At 46.9% G+C, this 21031-nt stretch overlaps 1 protein-coding gene across 1 annotated transcript in view; it reads left to right on the top strand.

Annotated features, from left to right (window-relative positions):
• VANGL1 (VANGL planar cell polarity protein 1) overlaps positions 1–21031 on the top strand; it is a 41796-nt gene that overhangs the window by 2516 nt on the left and 18249 nt on the right. The window contains exons 2-4 of the mRNA XM_083813377.1: positions 5294–5586; positions 7127–7253; positions 10021–10628. Coding sequence (XP_083669503.1) covers positions 5504–5586; positions 7127–7253; positions 10021–10628 — 818 coding nt within the window. The 5' untranslated portion in view covers positions 5294–5503. The remainder of the gene's footprint in view (positions 1–5293; positions 5587–7126; positions 7254–10020; positions 10629–21031) is intronic.

Raw genomic sequence — 21031 nt, forward strand, 5'->3', positions numbered from 1 at the left:
CTTTTGTCGTCGGCCGAGACAGCCTCGCTCAATTTTCAGACCTGCGCTATGGCACGTCATGATTAAACGTGCAGGTGGATTGCTTCAGTAAGCGGTGACTGTTCTTTCTGAAGTATCCGTGTCGTGGACTGATGGTTTTCAGCCGAGGGGCTGGAAATTCCCGGGGGTCTGTGAACTGTTTCTAAGAAGCCTGCGAGAAGCAGTGAAGAAAAGAGAGTGTATTGCTGGAGGGCTTGAATTTGCTGACTGCGAAACATTTCTTTTTAGGATGTGGGGCTTGCAAATCAAGAACCACTGACATAGAGTAAAGGTCCCGGTTTACTTATTTCAAGGCCAAAATGAACCTGACTTAATGACATGCAAAAATAAATAAAAAGCTTTTGGAAAAACACGTTTTCCAAAAAAAAAAACACTTTTTTTGAGAGCTCGTTGGCAGTTAAAACTGAAAGCCTTGGCTCCGCAAGTAGATCACTGCAGGTGAACTCCTGTGCTTACAAATCAAGTTGCTGGATCTGGGCCCGCTCAGGAAATTCAAAAGCAAAAGGTTCCTGTGGAATCGCTAATAGGTCTTTCTATGTATGCTGTTGAATGTAGCAAGTGACGTAATTTCTCATTTTTCTGAAGTGAATAATAAGAAAATGCCACAGCTGTGCCATGCGGGCGAGTCAACGCCACCATTGGAATGTTTCCTCAGTGTTTAGCAGTTTTTTTAAAAATTATTTTTATTCCTGAACCCTCACGCCACCCCTTAGCATAGTTCGTGGGGTTCAACGTGTTTAATTTGCGAAGCTTTTTGTTTCATTAGAAGTTTTAGAAGTTTCATAGAAGATGTTTCATAGATGTTTAGATGCTTCATAGAAGAAGTTTTCGGTGGAATCACTAGCGGGCATCCCTTGTACCCTGTGGACAGCTGGTGCTGCTTAAGGAGTGGGGCCAGCAGCATGCTGAATCCAATGTGCGCACACGCTCATGGACACTTGTGGCTGCTTGTGCTCCAGATGGCACTTCCAGACACACGTAACTTTGTGAATCCACTGCTAAACAGACCGTAATCGATTGCAAGTCCTACACTGGGTAGGAATGAAGCTGCACGGGGAAGGTTTTCAAAGCGGAGCTGATGAGGAATTGTTTGCCTTGGCTTCACAGGGGGGAAACCCATTGGGAAAGCCTGGGATGTAAAAGAGCGCTCTTGTTTGCGTTTGCCCTCTTTGATTTAAAGATGTAACTTGCTCTTTTTAAATTTCCCTTGGGCCGGGAGCCAAGCTGCACTGCCTTGAAGATGATCACAAGGCGAACTTCATTGGAAGCGGGATGGGGCTCCCAGCGTGGAAAACAGCAATTCAAAGGAACTTTTGGGGGAGATTTATGAGCGTATGAAAAGAGGGAGTTACAATGTGTTGTGTAGCTGTGTAGGAACTGTAATTACAGTGATCTCTACAGTGTTCAGGGGTAACTACATTTCTTCGCTGCCATGCAGGATGCGGCCATCTGTCTTGCCAGACTAGGGTCCCCGGATTTCCTCTGGGGCCTCTTTAGCATTGTTTCCCATTTAGTGGTTCACAGTAGGATGAGGTCCGCAGCATCCTTCCTTTGTCTATCAATGAGGGGAAGGCAAAGCGAGCGTCTCAGCCCTTCGGGGAGCGAAGGGCTCAGCGTGCGGTTGCACAGCGCGGTGGTTTGAGTGGAAGAGGACTTCTCTTCACCATGGTGTGGGTTTCGCAGTTTGGGGCTGTGATGTGAAACGGATCGTGGAAAGGATCCAGGACAAAAGTGCGGCAAGGGGGAGATGCAGATTATTTTTTTTCCCCTCTCCTCCAGTGGTGCTGTTTGCTCTCTGAAGGTTGTGTTGACACACGGAGAGGAATGCACCATGGTGTGGAGGTGGAAGCTACTCACAGTGGCTTCCCCCCCAAAACCCAAGTATATTGCAACCCTGCCCTCAAGGAGGAGCTCGCTTTCATGCAGGACCAGAAGCTCTGCAAACAAACAGACCATGCCTTCTGTGAGATGTAATGATCTTTTGTGAAGCTGTTTGCATTAACTAAATGGGGCTCTCAACTCACACTTGTTTGTGGAGGGATGAGGCCCCAAACGATGGGGCTGCTGCTTTAGGCAGTGCAGTTGTCCCTGCCCAGAGGGGTAGGGTAAGAAAGGTGATTATTTGTAGCTCAGCAGTGGAGGTGTTTACAGGCTGTGCTCGGTTTGGATATGGTCGTGCTACCTCCAAGGCACGTGCCAGCTTGCCTTCTTTAGCTTTGCTCAGGCTTCAGCAGTGGGTGCTGCTGGGGTGGTGGCTAATCCAGGGCTGGTTTCTGGCTCTGGCATTGAGAGAGCTCCAACACGGAGATGCAATTTATCATGCTGTTCGTCTTCTGTCCCCTCCCTACCTCCTTCCCCCAGCAGTTTCAGAAGGCTTTCTGGGGTAAGGCTATTTCCCTTCCTGCTATGACATAGACCCTGCTTGGTTTGGCTACAGGGAGCATGCCTGGACCATTCTCTCTGCAGACTGTGCTCCTCCTTCCTTGGTTCCTTTGCTTCATCCTGCTCAGATTGGGCAGATGTGTTTTATTCCCAGCAACTCCATAACTGCCTTGGTGGGAAGATTTACTTAGCCACCAGCGTGTCCTGTAGCGGGGCCAGGAGGTGGTGCAGAGTTCCCGAGTTCATCACGTTGCTTTTGACCGCCGTCCAGGAGGCTTAACGTTTTTTTGGGGGCCTTGTTGTTGACTTTTCACAGAGCTATGTCAAAACCGTTGCTCGTGTTTACGCAGAAAATGAAAGTTGGCGTGATCCAGCCTGCCCCGACCTTCCTGTCTTGCTGTGAGTCTGCTTTCCGTGCCTGGTGCCCAGCGCTGCCTTGCTTCGCCTGCTGCCAAATGGGAGCTGCTTGCTTGTGGTTCCTGCCTGGGAAGCCTGTGCATTTTTTTTCACAGCAGTTTCTGCCTGCTGAAGTATTCTCTGGTGTCTCCAGAGAAGAGTGCCCCTGTGCTGCTGGGGGTGGGAGAGGAGCAGTGCTCCTGATCTGTGTCTCAGCTCTGATCTTCTGTCTGGGAGCTGGGGGGAAAAAACAAAGTGATCAGAGGAAAAGGCTGGGAGTTGAAGCTTTCCGCACGAGTTTCCCTGTTATTGCTGTGCAGCCCTGGGTGAGCAGTGTGCCCCTTCACGCCTCGGTTTCCTCAACCCACCTCTCCTGGAGGCTGTGGGAATCGTCTGAATGCAAAGCGCGTGGAAGTATTTGCAGGTAGACGGGCCACCCACACCAACATAAAGCCTGGGGAGAGTGAGTAACCCTTAACGATGTGCACCAACAGCTCTCCTTGTTTTTCCCATTCCTGTATCGCAGTGGTGCACGTTTGTGAAGGCAGTGGTTGCTCTCAGAGAGACTCTGGTAATGCCACGAGCAGTAAGTGGGTTAATCCCGTAATGCCTGTTAACACCTTGTGTATTTGGGAGGGCATTCCTGGTTTGTCATGCTCGCAAGCTGCTCTAGTGCCATCTCCTCTGTCAGTATCACAGTGCTTTTTGAAGGCTGGGCATGGTGGAGGAGGTTTGGCCGAGGCTGTCTAGCAGGATGGAGGTAAAAAATCAGCCTTTCTGAGTCCCAGCCTGTTGCTGGAGCCATGAGCTACAGGCTGTGTGCAAATCTGGGGAGTTGATGTGTTGCATCATGTGTCCCTGGCTCGGGGATTTTTGTTCCTGTTACAGTAATGATGTGATGTTTCAAACTGTGCCTTGGCTTTATGTTTCCTTTGCCTATAGAGTCTAAATTCGTCCTCGTTCCCCCCTTCCAAATCCGGGCCTTATGTTTCCATCCTTATTTGTCCTCCCTGGATTCTGTGCTGCCTTTAAGGAGTTTTATTGAGGCACAATATTCCCTTACAGCCTGGGAATTCGTGTACATGAAAGGTCCCCCCCACACCTTCTCTCTGAGAGCCCTGGCAAGCCCAGGAGTTGGGCCAATACCTGCAGCCCGTGATGCAGAGGGGACGCTGCTTTGGGTCGTTCCTGATCCCAGCGTGAGCCAAGGAACCCCGTGGGGATGAGACCTCATTCTTTGGCAGGGTTTGTGTGTGGTAGAGGGCTGCTCTCTGCTCGCTTGTGAGCTTTTCTGGAGGTGTTAGTGGAGGAATCCTAGGGCTGGACAGGATAGCTGGCCAAGTGCAAAGCCCGACTGCTGCTGTTGTCCCTCTCTGCTGGGGAAGGAAGAGGGTGGAAAGCAGTGGTTGACTGTTTTATTGCTAACAGCTTTGAAAAGTGCTGTGAGCAGAATATAGCGGAGGGATTTAATTTAATGTAAATCAGTCTTTTGCCTGCTCTGAGGCTACTGCGTGGCTGTAGCCCTCCGTTCCGCTGGCGTTGGCTGGAGGCAGCAGCGGGCTGGGCAGGAATGGGCAGGAATTTGAGAAACCATGTGCAAGGTATGGGGTTGGAAAGCAGGCGTGTGACTCCTGGGAGCTGTTCTGATGCCACCCTGTTCTTGACCCAAAAAGCACGACCGTTTCTTCAGCCTTTTGCAGGTGGGACTTAAGCTTTTGTTCCAGCTGCAAGCATGCTGCAAGAAATGTTGGCCCATATAAGCCAGACTGGATCTCTAATCAGTTTTCACCAGTGCTGTTAGTACGTGTGTATATATAGATCCAACTTCTAATAAAATTCAATTCTTCAAAGCCCAAATTAGCTCTTGGAGGCGGAGGTTGCAAAGAAAGGGAGGCGTTTGCAGTGCCATCGATTGTAGAGTAACTGATGCTTGTAAAACGGGCACACCTTGCAGTTATGAAAACAAAGCAGGTTCAGACACGGTGGTCTGGTCGTTTTCAGCGTTTCTGCTAGGGTAGTCACCCACCCCTTCCCCCAGGAAGAGCTGTCATTCTGAATCTGGTGGTGGTTGGGATCTGCGTTAATGGAGTGAGAAGAAAGGAGGTGTGGAAATTGAGCCTTTTTTTTTTTTTCCCAAGCAATTCACAAGGGGTGAATTTCTACATCTAGGCTGCTGAGCCTTCTCCGAGGCACTGTCTTTATCAAGTGACTGATGGTGTTTCTTGCAGATTTTTGGATGAATGGGCTGGACTTTGCAAAACAGAGCTATGTTATCAGTTTGTTTAAAGATCTGCTAATGTGTGTGTTTCTCCAGACCAAAAAGAGAGAGATCGGCCAGGATGAGCTTGTGAACTGGGCACAGTGTGGTGAGCTGGGGACATGTGGCTGAGTGGAAGAGGGTGAGGGAATTAGCACAGCAGGAATACTGTTTTGCTTTGCTTAGCATGAATTTCCATGCCTGTTTGTCTTTCCGTAGGCTGACCGTGAGGAGCAGAGCACCCTCCCTCCTGCCCATCTGGATGGATTCCTTGTAAGGGAAGCGCACTCAAGTCCCCAGGGACCAGGCCTCACTGATGACTGGGAAGCAAAGAGTACCCAGGAAAGCACTTTTATCACGGACTCCACCTCAGGAGCACCAGGAACTCGTCTCTAAGTAAAATCTGTGCTGCCGTCCGTGCAGACCCCAATGTCTGCTGCAATGGATACAGAATCAACGTATTCGGGATACTCCCACTACTCAGGTCACTCCAAAAAAGCCCACAGACAAGGGTAAGGAAATGCTTATCTTTAATTACTTGCTGCTCTAAGCTAGGATGTGTACTGGGGGGGGAGCGGAAATATAAGTCAGTATGAAATCACTGAGGCTACAGCTCCAGAGGAGATGCATGTGGAGAGTCCTCAAGGGGAACCAGGTGACAGGATAGGAAGCAGTTATGCCACTAGCTTAATGACATCCAAACTATTGCCTGCACGCTGGGGTCATGTATGGCCAGCAACGCTGGGGAAGCACTAGCAGAAGGAAAAGATCACTTAATTCTGCTCTTAAAGTGTGAGGGATAAGTAGAGTCTCTGGAGAGATGTGTCAGACTTCCTAGAGTGATATTGCCACTTGTTTTCTATTTTAATGCTATTTCTTTATTGTGTAACAACAAGGCTGCCTTTCTCTTCCCACCATCCTCCTGGCTACTCTTTGTTGGTGGTGTTTTTTAATAGAATTTGAGTGGTACTTGAGTCTACAGCAAGTCCTCTATCAGCATTGATTGGATTAGAAGTCAGGCTTTTCTGAACTTGAATAGCAAGTCCTCCTTCTGTCCTGGTAGCTCAGTGGCATCAAAAACCATCTTGCTCTAAAACATCTGATTACTTGGAAACTGTTTTTTTTCATCATCGTTAGTTTTAAATGCAAAGCTTGTGCTATTTACAGTCTTTATAATTTACAACTGAGCTGGTCCAAAATAACTTTGCATTTCAGAAGCAATTATCCTGTGTGGTTGGAAAAAGAATTCTTCCACGAAATAGTCTCTTTGCTTGCAGTCTGTTTCTTGAGTAAAACATTTCATTTGCCTTTCCTCCCTTCTCCTTCAACACCCCCAACCCCCCAGTGCGGATTGTCCTTTGTAGTTTAGAATACAATGTGGAAAGATGCCTTCGAAGTTCCCAAAAGAACATACAAAATCCCAGAGCCTCGTGCTGCAAACAGGAAAAAGTCTCATCCCATGCAACCTTTAGGCTCTGGTAATCCCAAAAGAGATGCAATGGCAAGAGCTGGGACCCTGGATGCTTCTGAGCTTTAAGCCAGCGCAGTGAGGGTCTCAGGTGCAAAGGCTGCTTTCCTCTCCAGGTAGGAAGGGAAGGGGAAATATTGGTGAGCAGATAGGTGGGGCTTATCTTGAGATATTCTTAAATGAGAAGCTGTGAGGTTTACAAGGGTATTCTGACAGTAAGCACTGCCATGCTACCCTTGATATTCTTTGTAAGAGGCTAGCTGGGGGCTGCTGACCAGTGGAAACAAACTTCACCAGTTGTCCTACAGTGTTAAGAAGGTCTTAGCTGACAAGACTCCACATTGCAGGAACTAAGGCTGTCTGAGAAGTTAAACTGTCCCAGCCTCCGGGCTGTAGGCTGCTCTGGGCAAGGTCACTTTCTGCCTGTTTGGAAGCTTGTTCTGTAACAAATGAAATCAATGTTGATCAAGAGATGAGCAAGCAGGAACTATAACCTAATGCTTAGGGCACCTGCTGCAAGTACAAGGTGTTGTAATTCCAGGCCGTGCTCTCTGGTAACTTTCTTCTCCTCTTGTTTGGAAAAGGAGTCGTGACAGGCACAAATCGCCACGAAGCAAAGACGGCAGTCGGTCCGAGAAGTCCGTCACTATCCAGGCACCTCCTGCAGAGCCGCTGCTGGGGAATGATGCCTCTCGGACAGAGGAGGGCCAGGTAAGGAGGGCGTGAAGGTACTCCTGGAGTCTGGTTTCTGGAACAGAGCAAATGAGTAGGGGGTAGAATGTGTTGCTCACGTGCTGTTAGTATGCTGCCATGACCTGTGGCTAGCATTTATTCACATGTTAAGCTGAGGTCTCGATCAGTTTTGTCTTTCTGAAGGCATTGTTTTTGACAGCACCAGTGCTGACGTGACTTACCCCTGGGGCACTAATTTACCTCTGTCTCCAAAAAGTGTCATCTGCTAAGGTCTATAGAAACGTGTGTTTCCATCACCTCACTGTGCATTATTCAGGTCAATCCTTTCACCTATATGTACTCTTTTGTCCTTAGATGGGATTTGCTTGGGGTAATAGTGTAAAATGTTAGTGCCAGGATCCCACTGGGGAGGAGAGGCAAGAAATGTAAAGGTAACACGACATAGCTGGGAAGGGGAGAAAAAGCCCAAAACTCAGTGAAGCCGGTATATTAATGCTGGATTAAATAAAGAATGGAAAAATGCTGGGTGTAATTGCATCTAGGATGGATCCAGTAATCTCTGCTGTAGCAGTTCATGTGAAGGTGCATTCTCATTTTAAAATAAGCACTGATGCTGCAAAACAAAGAGTGCAGGATGTTTCATTGGCTCCTGGGTTGGACTTCTGGTATGTTAATTTTTGGCTGTGGGGCTTCACCTCTACTTAAAAAATAATAATAATAAGAAAAAGTAATATCGATGCCCAGTTTCCACCCCAATTATGTATGGTAGTACTTAAAACAGTATTTGTGTAGGTGCAAGTAGGCTTACTCCCTGTACATCCACTTAGTATTTTGTAACCAAGTGTTTGTTTTCAAGAGCTATTACTTTGAATACATATAAATGTACAGGTGAATTTTTATGCCCTTGTTTTCACGCAGACCTCCTCAGTGCAGTTAAAAGTCAAACAAAAATAAGTTGATACATGAACAAGAGTTTTCTCCTGCGTGTCCTGGGTTGCATTCAGCAACTTTGTACCACTTGAGATTTAGACTTGTAAATGCATGATTTTTCTGCTTGTACCACTTAATATGGGAGGAGCTTTCTTAAGTGGTAGACTGGGACTGAGGTTGCCTGTTTTCTTTAGGGCTGTAGCCTTGAGCTGCTGTCATTTTTCAATCCATTCTCTGTTGTGCAGTTTCTTGTCAATCAAATGGGGGAAATTACGCAGAACTATTTCATACATAAGCGTAAAATACTTGAAATGCTTAGATTGCTTTACTGGAGACACTGGCAAAAAGGAAGATGTGATATGATTATGCTCCCTTTCAAGACATCTTGAAATGCAGATATCCCTTTTTGTTTTGATGAGAAACAACTCAAAACTCGGATAAATTCAAGTTCCTGACTGTGGTTGGTCTGCCTCAAAGCCCTGCCGCAGTAGGCAGGGAGGTGTTGGTGTTACGAAGAGCATCAGGAGGTAAATCACTGGAGTTGTTCGTAGTAGTGTTGCTGCCTCTGTCCACTGCTCTCCCAAGGATTCTTGAAGACTCTCCTGCACCTCTTTTAAAGAGGTGAATAGTGGTTTAAAAGTGCTCTGATATGTAGGAAGCCCCGCAGTTGTGCACACCTACAGCACTCTTCTGTCTATAGGTATCATGTCTCATGCTTAAAACGATGCCTATTTCTTTAAAACAAAGTGCTTAGATCAGCATACGTAGCTGCCAAAGTCTGGGAGAAGGTGTAAATCCTATTAATGACACAGGCTGCAGAAAGACAGACTCAGGAGGGTGAAAGGAAAAGCAAAACGTGGATTTCTGAATGAGCCTTGCAGCTACAAAGGTGTCAGGTGCCAGGCAACAAAACACAGGCATTGCTGCTCTTTGGTTTTTGTATGAGGTAACAGGAGTCTTCTCCTGCCCGAGTCACTTCAGCAGCAACTGTGAATCAAATCCATACGTGTCAGCGTAACTCCTTGGTCATGCCAGCAGCAGGAAGGAGCAATTGGAGGCATGATGGTGTGGGTGGCAGTCCTAGCTCGCCAAAGTCCTCTGAAATAAGCTAGGGAAGAAATGAGGCTTTCGGAAGACAAGATGTAATCTGAAGCTTGACTATATTGGTAGTCTAGGATCCTCAAATTTAAAGCACTATACCTGCAAATATCCTTGTTGACCACCTATAATTTTTTTGGTTTAACTAAGCTTTTATTAGAATATGCCAGCTACTGAGAGCAGTGCTACTGTAGAGGAGGAAAAAAACAAAAAGAAAAAGGTAGAGGAACTTGCTGGAAATGCAGTTGCTCCTCTTACTGATGGAAAAACAATGCGTGAACATGCTTTTGATTGTGTAATGACTACAGCTGACCTGAAATGAAACTTTCCCTTCCAGGTGATTCTGTGATGCACTTGAACCACAAAATTTGTGGGAAAAGTGCTAGTCCTTGTCTTGCACGTAGGACTTGATGGTTACTGCAGTTTCCAAGAGTTATGTCATATTGCTTGTTAAGTGTGCCGGAAGAACTGCCTCTGGGGTACACCGAGTGGTATAGGAAGTTGAGCTACCTGCTCTATATTTACAGGTCTTTAACGTTTAGCATTTATAGTCAGTGTTTTAGACAAACTGCTGTTGTTTCCAAAACTTTGCTAATTTTCAGGATTGGTTATTCAATATATCGAAGGTGTCGATTTTTCTTAGCAGACTGAAGTTTCCTGTAGCAATCCTTTTCCAGGCCAAATAATAAAAGAAAAGGACCTGGAAGAAATAACCTTGATTGTTTCACTGATGTTTTTGTTTCTCTTTCTCCTTTAGGATGACAACTGGGGTGAGACCACAACAGCAATCACAGGCACCTCTGAGCACAGCATTTCCCAGGAGGACATAGCCAGGATCAGTAAGGATCTGGAGGACAGCGTTGGGTTGGACTGCAAACGTTACCTGGGTTTAACAGTGGCAGCTGTTCTCGGACTCCTCGTCTTCCTTACCCCCATCGCCTTCATTCTGTTACCCCAGGTCCTGTGGCGGGATGATCTGGAGCCGTGTGGTACTGTCTGTGAGGGACTGTTCATCTCTGTGGCGTTTAAACTCCTCATTCTTCTGATTGGGACCTGGGCTCTGTTCTTCCGCCAGCCCAAGGCAGACCTACCGAGGGTGTTTGTGTTTCGGGCCCTCTTGTTGGTCCTCATCTTCCTGTTTGTGTTTTCCTACTGGCTTTTTTATGGCGTTCGCATCTTGGACTCAAAGGACACCAACTACCAAGGAATAGTGCAGTATGCGGTGTCCCTGGTGGATGCTCTGCTCTTCATTCACTACTTGGCCATCGTGCTGCTGGAGCTACGGCAGCTGCAGCCTATGTTCACTGTCAAGGTAGTTCGGTCAACAGATGGAGAGTCGCGATACTACAGCTTGGGGCACTTGAGGTAGGTACAAGCCGCTGAAGTACAGCGGTGCAGATAAATGTGGCTGTGCCACAGCACAAAGCGCCAATTGCTTTTGTTTGTGTGGTACCTCTGGTTTCTGAATCCTCCCCCAGAGGTTTCTGAACCTTCCACTGGAGGAAAGGGGAGAGGCTTCCTTGTGTGGCTGAGGCTGGTTTGTGCTTTTTGGTTGTGCGGGCTGAGGGTCGTTTTGAGAGCACCCTGCAGGACATTGCTCTTCAGAGCCTCCTGACTGGCAAACCAGTCCCTTGCGTTCACGTGGCAGGGGCTGAAGGGAAGTGGTCCTGTGTGAGAAGCATTCAGCAACTTAATGTGCTAAAATGCAGAAAACATCTGTGTCCTCATTGCCCTGTGCAGCCAAGAGCCTTGGAGGGAACCTGAATAAACATCCCTTGAGTCAAATTGAGCACTGTCACTCAAGCTCCTGTGTGAGCCATTGACAGCTGGTTGAAATGCTTGCATTCAGGTGTTTGAGCTCTGACACCTGATTTTGTGACAGGTGGGAGATGCCTTGAAGGGTGTAGACAGATAGCTGCACCGTGGGATGCTTTCAGTGACCAGGGACTCTTTTTTCCTTTTTTCTAAGATTGGGAGTTGACTGAATTTTTGTGTTGGCTCTGGGGAAACTCCTTCTGAAGCAGTTGCCTTAATGTGGCCAAACTCCCATGAGTTTGGGCTCATAAGAACAATATTTTTAATGGGTACTGGGGCACACGTAGGTGCAAGCTGTTTTTTTGTCTTTTTGGTGGTGCTGTACTTCTCCTGGGTTGGTTCTATGTCATGATGGTACCTGCTCTTTTTGTCATTGGTGTTGATCAGTCTGCTGGGTCAGATGTTGGGATTGTTTGGGAGATGTGCAATATCTGTAGGTCTGATGCATGCCTGCCTCAGCCTTCCCACTGGGATTAATGCTTCCCTCAGCAGAGGTGCAAGAAAGGACAGGTGTCTCAGTCTCCTTGGTTCCGGTGTCCTGTGAGGATGTCTAAAAATCTCTCAGTTCCTGTGCCCTGTGAAGCCAGCAGCTGAGCTCTGAAGATGATTCCGCAGACTGTATGTGCACTCAAGCATCTGTTCCACTTATCCTGTCCAGACCCCTGCGGCATGCATATTTATTGCAGATGGAGAGATTAGTGTCTGCTTGTTTAAGTGGATGTAGGAACAGTCTCCTGCAGCCATTAGCTTAGCAATGGAATTGCTTTGAAGCAGATTTAGTGGTTGAAGCTCAAGTCTGGAAGTTGACTCCTGGATGCTGATCCTGGCTTAATGGGAGAACCTGTGATCTCGTGAATGAACCAGGTCTGGACTCTGCTGTATCTTCCTTCTCAGCAAAATGTGAAGCAGAGCCCCTTTTCTGTAATGGAAGCTCTCCAGCTGACTTACAAAAAGGTCACCTTTGGAGGTTTTAAAAAACACAGTGGAGATTACTTTTTTTCTTTTTAAACTTAGAAATTCGTCTGTGGTAACTGACAGACCCAGGGGAGCCTTTCGGGCTAGAGAGGTGGAGAGAGCTACCAAAGATCCCCCTTGTGCTACAGTTGTGTGCTTTGGGGTGTGCCAGGGCAGTTCTCACATGGGTGAATTCAGCCCAGAAAATTCAGTATTTGTATTTATGTACCCGTATGTACACACAAGTGCATGCTTGGTTTGAGAGGGTTTGATGGTTGCTTGGTGGTAGGCTGTGGGTTCGTGTTCAGAGGAATTAAGATCCTACTTGTGCCAAAGTCTACATGTCTGTCTTTAACCATGCAAGTAATCTTGCCATCGGAGACAAATCTGCTTGAGAATCAAGACCTAAATACTTAATAGCACGTGTGTTAGAAACAATGTTCTCTCAGGCTTTCTCTTTGCAGCAAGGCTTTGGAATGCCTTGGGTGATTGTGAGGGCAGCAAGGACTTGTAAAACCTAGGGTGAAATCTGAGATGCATGAAAAATTAATAACTGTTCATTTGTTGGCAAGCTGATTGCAATTTTGTTTGGCATATTGAATCCAAACCACGCAGAATGTAGATGCTTCAGCATCTTGTGTTACAGGAGAGTCTTGTCAAGCATGTCTAATAATGGTGAAGTAGTGTTGCTTTTTCCTTAGTTTCTGGCAGCTGTATAACATGTCTGTGTTGTCTTTACATCTTTGCTGAAGTAAAGGTAGATCCGTGCAGGTCTGACTGGAGGCCAAGCGTCTCCCAGTGAAGGAACATGTTCTTCTTCCGTCTCTCTGCCTTTTGCTGAAAGCAACAGAGTTATTTGTGTACAAGTGGCAGGGGCTGCTGGTCTTGATGCTGAATGTGATCCCAATCTGGTAATCACTATAAGAAATGAGTGTAGTTCATATCTCCATCTTCTAAAGGTTTGGGACTGCAAGGTGCAAAGTGTGAGAAATTTGGCATCTTGAATACCCTTGCTATGTAATCTTGCAAAGTGTCCGTGAAGGTGCTGGCATGATTGTACGTGAAATCTCACGGAGGGCTGCCTTCTGCCTCTGGCAGGGGCGCTGGGCTGGAACAGGAGGTCCGATGGAGGAATGTGGGGATGTGCAAAGACGGTGAGAGTTCTTCAGGAAGACTGGAGAAGAAGAAGCCTTGTGAGCATGCTGGAGAGAGGGTCATAGCTATGACAGAGTATGTGTATAATGCTTGTTGCTGCCCGTGGGCTCTTTCCGTTTACCACCGTGCATGTTTGCCTCACCCCAGCCCTTTTGAAGGTGTCATAGATAGGTTGTGGGCTACCACCTGGAAGGAGGAAGCATGTTTCAACAGGTATAAAAATCTGGCTGCCTCCTGAAATCAAAACCTTGTTGCCTCAGCCTGACCTTTCATCGTCTTTGTGCTCCCAAAGGTCTGAAAGTTTTGGTCCCTGCTTCCCCATGGAGTCTGCCTGCCTTAACCATCCAAAAGAGGCTCCCAAGGGGCTGGTGTTGAGAAGGCTCTTGGGACATCTAACTTTGTGTGGTGTTCCTTCTTGAAGTAGCTCTGGATCTTTTCCATAGCAAAAGTGTCCATCTTTTTAATCGCAGGTGCAAGCTCAAATTCTGGGTCTTCTCTGATGAGACAGGGAACTGCTATTTAAGTGTGAGGAAAAGAAACTCTGTGGGGGAGAAGGGAAGAAATCAACATCTCAGACACCCTTTCGGAAGACCATGTTTTTGCGAGGTAGGGTAGATGGGATTTTCCATCCTTCCTGGCTCCAAGTGGAGCCAAGAAGCTGAATATGCTGAGTTTGATATTCCACACCATCCTTGAGAACCCTGGGCCCAGGAGAGTAAGCGTATTTGGGAGCAGTTCCCCAAATTCATATTATAATTAACCTATTAATAGCCTGGCTTGGTCCCACCCCCAGCACTTTGGTTCTAACTTTTCTTTTGGGAGGCTCGACTGCCAAAATGCGCGTTCCCTTTGGCAGTGACTCAGAGTTTGGCAGGGGGAGGTAAAAATTAAAGTGGAGTCCCCATGAACGTGGTGCCAAGTCTCGGCTTACTGACTGCTCTGCTGCTCCTGGCAGGAGGAGCTGCCCTGCCAGGCAGGGGAATGCTTTACAGGGGTACCTATGGGCAAAGAGCAGGGAGGAGAGCAGAGGCAGGGAAGTAAAGCCTGGGAAAAATGCAAGAGAGGTTGGGTGGGGATGCTGGCGAGACTTTTGAAAGCAAGAACAAAGGGGAACAAAGGTGGGGAAGAGTGACAGGAGATAACTTTTCTGTTGAAAGGCTCATCGCTTTGTAAGCTGAGGCTTGGATTTGCAGCCTGACAGATAGGGACATTGATGGCAGCTGTAAGCCAAAGTTCTGTTCCTTCTGGATGGTTCAGAAATAATCTAGGAAGGATGTTGCTGGAGAAAGCCCTCCTCTTCTGTAGTGAGGGTGCTGGACTTACTCCCTTCCTCTCCAGTGAGTATTCTTGCCCCAGCCTAGAGCTTTGCTAGTCTAGACAGCTCAGGAAAATGAATGGCTTCAAACACACATGGTAATTACTGATCTTATGCATTGATTGTGTGTTGGGCTATAGCGCAAGCATGGCTTTCTGAGGTTAGAAATGGCTATGAGTGGGTCTTTCTCCTCCCTTTTTCTCATCTCTGCAGTAGGAACATGAGAAGCACAGCTGTGGCAGTTCATGTGTCTGTAGGAACTACTGAGAGCTCCAGTCTGCTTTTTTTTTTTTGTCCTTCCTCGTGTAAGCTTGTCGTTTGGAACTGGTGGGTTGGGAAGCCAGCTGGGAGGCCACTGTACAGCTTTGGAGTCAGGATACAGCTTCTGCAGGCTGTTGAGATGAGTGTTCTTTGTCCATCTAATCAAGACAAGTTTGGTACTGAGAAATAGTAGCTCCATATGGAAAAAGTCTGTTAGAGTGTTGCCCTTCCCTGTGTTTTCCATCTGTATTTGGATAGGTGTTTTGCTGAACCGTGGTTTAAAATCCAGCAAGGCAGCGGCTGCTTCCTCAAAGCAGGTGTATGTCTCCGAAGAGCCTGTACCTTCCCTGCAGGAGTTAGCCATATCTTCTTGAGGAATCTTGTGGCTTGTACATGCTCACAAAACAAAGAAGATGCATGAAAGTGTTTTGGAAGGGGAGCCTGTCTCTTGGCTGACCTGGAGCAGCAGAGCATGTTTCTTAGGTGGTGCTTGAATCCTTACCTTTAACACAAAACAAAGCTGAAACAGAATGGTGTGGTGGAAGATGATGCCTCTTTTGATCCAACTGCTTTGGGTTGGCAGTCTTGTATATGTTGAACCTACTGCTTGTAAAACTGATCTCTAGGCTGCCAGTGTTTACTGATTTAATCTGATAAGCAGTCTCTTGCGCGTGCCCCTTGGTGCCACCAGGGTCATGCTCCCTAATAAGAGAGTAATTAGAGGGCTAAGGACTGGGAAGAAGCTTCTCCATACTGCAGACTGCTTTTCTATGCCTTGCACATCTGATTTTGCAACAACTAGGTGTTGCTCAGATGTTGCACCCTTATTAAGGGTGAAATTTTTCCAATTAATAACACTTGGTCAAGATTTGAACTGTACGGAGAGCTCCTGCCTGGAGTTCTGTCAACAATTCTCTCTTGACTTTGCTGTCTTAAAATCTCCATGCCCCCCCCCCCCCCCCCCCCCCCAAAGGAAAGCTTCCATAGCATATGACGCCTTTTGTTTCTGTTTTCCAGCATGGTGAAATGTATCGGCTTAACCATGGGTTTAGGAAGCCGCACGTCTTGCCTAAGGCAAGAACTGCTGAAACCATGCTGCGTTCTGGTGAAGGAACTTCATAATGTGCATCTAATTAAATTGGTTATTCCCACTGTGACTGATGCCATGCACTTGCGGGCTATTTCTGTTTCCAATTGGGTGGTCAAGTGTGACTGCAGAACACTCATCTGTGTACATCGGTGCAGTGCTGTATCTGCCCTGATAAATTCTGCTGGATGCTGTCTGGGCTTGCACACTCCTCCCTTCTGCCCCGCTTGCAGGTCTGCCTTCCCAGGGACCAGAGGAATTACTCTGACTGACCCTCTTTTCTCCGTGGCATTTCTTCAGCCATCGCCATCTTTCACAGTGATAAACGCTAGTGATGAAAGAGATTGAGCTGATGGGTTTTTACCTTGTTCTGTAGTAAAACATCTTATTAACTGTCCTGCTGCCTTGATTACAAGAGCTTCCTACAACATCATGTTCCACAAACAAGCTGCTTTGCAGAGCAGTTCTGTCGCCAGAGCCTGTGTGAAATTAGCCTCCTTCCTGAATGCATTTTCTCAGCCCTGAAATCCATACAAAGCACCCTGATGAGCATTTGTTCGAGTTTCCCTCCCCATCCTTTCACCAAACTTGATGAGCACTGGCACTAAGTACTCTCTCCTCCCAAGAAGTTCTGTGATAGCTGGCTAAATGGGTGTTAATTGCATCTGCAAGTGCGAAGCTCCTGAAGAAACTGAGCTGTGTGCTCCAGAGCACCTTTTTTTTAGCGCTGAGAGGTGTCAGACTTGTAACCTCCAAGCTAATGTCTCTCCAGCAGCACTTCACGTAACTGGGTGTTTACAGCCACCTTTTTGCAACCCATCTTTTCTATGGCTGGGCTGCTTCTCCACGCTCACTTTGATGGGCTTGCAGAACTGTCTGCAGTTGTATGACGTGTAGTTGAGCATTAGCACCCTTCAGATGCCCCATCTGAAGGAGGGTAGCTCCAACTTGGGGCTGGGCTGGTAATGACTTAATGGGAAAAGACCTCCAACTTTATTTTCAGTCATTCTTAGTCACAGGCCATACCTCTGCCACCTGCCATCTGCTGCCTTGCAGAGAGCGGCTCGCCTGGTTGCTGTGAGGGTGCCAGTGGAATTGCAGAAGTGAGTTTTGCTGTGAAATTGCAGAACAAAGTTAATTTTCCAGCAGCCTCTGCAGAACCACATTCTGCTCCCTGCAGAGCAGGGAGAAGTCTCCTTTGATGCTTGAGATGAGTTATGGCAGTGGTGCCTTGCTCTGTTTTACGAGGGGGGCATGTTGTCAGCAAAGACCAGCTAGGACTTCTTACTTGGGTCAGAGCAACACCTCATTAAGAGGATGTTTATTTGTGACAGTAGTGAACAGCGGGCTCCGGGAGTGCCAGATGCTTCTCATTAGGAGGAGGGTGAAAGGCTAGGATGGACCATCGGTATCTGACTGCATGCACAACATATCTGACTGGGTGTACCACGCATCTGGGAATGTCTGGTGTGGTGAAGCCTGGTAGGGCTCTGTTTTTCCTTGAAAGGAGCATGTTTTTTTTAGCTTCTTGTCTTTCTGCGTACAATTTCCAGAAGGCTTTAATGCGTGGCTTTACACACAGAACTGTTCTTCATTTTGATAAAGACGCCAGAGCTCGAGGGACTGAAGTGCCCACGGTCATCTTGCCTCCCCTCTCTCCTGCGTTGTTTGATCTGGGCTGCATTGCTCCCTTTTTTTGTGCATCTCTCCTCCGTGCCAGCGGGGAACCTCCTGTGGGCTGCTGCGGTCCTACAGAATTACATTTCACGAGCCCCAGGCATGCCAATAAAATAACGATATAAACACGAACTCTCACAAACTCATGGGCTGTGCTTTTCAAGGCTGTATTTACACCCCCACGTGTGCTCACAACCCCTGCTGTGTTTTTCTATCAGAGGAGCGTGGAGTCGGCCTGGTAGGCCGCGGCCCAGGTAGCGCTTGTGTTCCCCTGTGAAAGCACCAAGCCGCAGTGACTAGTAGTAGCACAGGGTGATTGTTATACCCCCGAGCGCTCTCACATTTTTGGAATGCTTAATACTTTAAAAGTTTACAGGCGTACTTGTACGTGAAGGGCCCGCGGTCAATTATTAATCCCCTTGGCTAGTACAGTATCGCTTGCTCTCTCACAGGGAGCTGCTCGGCAGCTTCTGAGGGAGATGGTGTGGAGGAAATGTCTTTGTTTTCATCTGCAGGGGTTTTTCTTCTTGTTGGTTTGTCTTTCGAAGTCAGCAGTGCCCAGAAGTACAGCAGGCACCCCAGCCTACCCTGTACTTAAAGGGTTTGCCGTGTAATTTCTCTTCCCTGCTGTCTGTGCCCTCCAACTCGCCTGCGTGTACCGCCCACGGAGACAGATGGTCTCCCTAAGCTGCTGAACAAATTTTGTGGCCGTGAAGATGCTTTTATCTTCAGATGCTGGAGAAAAGAAAAAAAAAATCCACCCCCTCAACCTTTAACATCCATTTCTTGTGGTGAATGATGAAATAAAAATATTCTGCAAAGGAGTGAGCTGTGTGCCCTTTGGGGGAAAGGAGGAGGCTTAGTTTTTGTTAAAAGTGGAAGAAATTGAGAATTTACAGTTCTCATACAGCACAGCCCAAATGATGTTTAAGAAAACTGGAAGCTACCTACTCTGAAGGAATAAGGAGGAGTTACTAGGGAGCTGGGTGGTAATAAAAGAAATTCTTTGACACAAAACTGAGGGCAGTATTTGCACTCATGAATTAATTTCTTCCTCCAGCATGCACCCACGTAAATGTACCTCTGTGCTTAAACTCCCCTTGTGCAGTTCAGCTCAAGTGGGGATTTCAGTTGAAGTTTTTGAGGGAGCTATTCTGGCAGACAGCAAAACAGGCTTCTGTCATAGAAGGAAGGACTTCTGAGGCATGAAGGCTGCTGACTCTGCTTTGTGTTCCCTAAGTCCCAATAAAGGGTAATCTGCATCCTTTTGGGACTGGATTGGAGAAGATTAGCTTGGAAGTGTGGATCATATCCACACAGCCTCAGCAGTGTTTGCAAGGTAGCTGGGCGCTGGCTTTAGACTGTGGTGCTTTGGCTTGGGAAAAGTCAGCAGCGGGTGGGATGCTGTGCAGGAGAGGGCTGGGCTGCAGTCTGGGTGAGCTGATGCTCCTCCATGTGCAAGGGTCTGGTAGTGCCTGTGCAGACCCACATGGAAATAATGCTGAGCCTCATCAGGACAGGTATCTGGATGGGTGCACCATGCGTGGACAAAGGGAGTGGTGACGTCTCAGTGCGGGTATAGCAGCTTCCTTCAGCAAACTGTCCCAAACGAGTTGGTTTCAGGAACCAGGTTAACTAAACCTGTATATATTTGTGTTTGTGCTAGGCTTAAAACGTAGCTTGAATTATCTTGCTTGTGTAATTCCACCTGGCTGCCCACTTCAGCCAGTAGTTTCTTGGAACAGCTCTGAGATTGTGTGAGAGAAATCCTAGAAGAAGTTAAAGCTGCTGTGTTGACACAAATAACAAACTTCACTCTGGCCATATTAATCCTGTCCCCTGCTGGGGGTGGAGTAAGAGGTGATCCTCTTTCCTAAGAGAGTACCCTGCCAAGCTGCCACTGGAGCAAGAGCTGAGTACTGCTTTTTTATTGCAGCATCGTCTGAATGTAAGGTCCCATTACCACATTGGAGTTTTGCTGCCAGCAAGAAGCTTTGAATGTTCCCTTTCTGTTGCTTCCTTGGAAGTAAAGTTGCATTGCTTAGCTTTCATTTAAAAAACAAAACAAAAAGCTTAGTTACTTTGCAACTATTAATGTAACTTGCAGAATTCCTCAGTAATATCCGCAAGATGTCTGAAGACGCTCCCCTTTTATGTCGCATGCTCAGGCTTTAAATTATCTTCTGAAAATGTGGGCTGTTACAAACTTCTTGCTGTGCCTGACAGTTCCAGCATATTTACTTTTTTTTAGAAGCTCAGGCTAATCAGAGGCATGGTTTACATGCGTGATAGGGAGAAGAAACACATTGCTGCCACAGATACACCAGTCCCAGGCACTGGAAGCAGTAATCAGGGTGCTGGGTGCCAGGTGCTGCAAGGTGTCTGGGTGCTTCAGGAGTGGGGCACTCTGCACACGGTGCCTGTGTCAGTCTTTGATGCAGGGTGAGTTCTTGGTATTGCTCTCAACTTCTGTGTTCAAAAGGTAACACTCCACTTGAGTTGATTTTTTTTAAAACAAACAAGAACAGCTGGGGGTCAGGATCATGTCCCTCCTGTATCTTAAGACCTGTTCAAAACTCTTTAAATGCTAAGTATAACTTCAGGTGTGTAGACACTTTTAAGAGGTCAAACCTCTCTCAAATACTTTATGTATGTTTTGCAAAGATGAGCTATCAGCTCAAGAGCTGATGCTATTTGTTATCTAGCATACCCTGATGGGTGTGAAGGGGAAGGAGGAGAAAGGAAGAGGACCAAATGTAAAAAAAAAAAAATAAATAAAAATAAAAAAATTGTTCAAAAATTGCACATGAGCTAAGTATGGTTTAAAAATCTGAGGGTTGTTTTCAAATGTAGTTGGGTTTTTGTTTGTCTGTCTTTTGATAAATTTCTGCTAGTATTTTCTGAGATAAAAGCACAATCGAGAAGCTCATGCAAATGGAGTTAGGTACTGGTACCTCTGTGTTCTGTGCTTATGAACATCGAAGAACACACTTCACACTTCACCCCTCAGTTAGATAAACGCTTGATCATAGTTTGAAATCACTGCTTAAACTGATGCTGCTGGAAGAAACTGTCCTGTCAACTGTGTGACTCCCTCACCCTGCCCCTCGTTGCACCAGGATCTGAATGGCAGAGCTGGTATTTATATTATTTATATAATTCTGTAGTTTGTGTCTGTGTGTGTATGTGTCTCCATTGATTATTTAGTCCAGCTCAATTCCTGTGGTCTTTTTAACTGTCCTTCTGGTGCTGCAGGTGCACCAAGGCTTGTGGTGGCAGAGGAAAGGTGTGTGACATGGGGCAGAGGGGAAGAGGCAGGATTGTATCTTCTAGTGGCGGTGACAGTTTTATAGAAACCATTCGATCAACTTCAGTGTCCTGACATCAGTCACAAGCCTACGTAGAGTTGGGTATGGACAGGCAGAGCCTGCTGGGGCTGCAACACCGCAGGTTCCTGGGGAAACCAATTTGCCTATGGTCTTTCAGCACCTGTATCTATCTAAT

This window comes from Anser anser (assembly GCF_964211835.1).
Source record: "Anser anser genome assembly, chromosome: 1".
Taxonomy (NCBI): Eukaryota; Metazoa; Chordata; class Aves; order Anseriformes; family Anatidae; genus Anser; species Anser anser.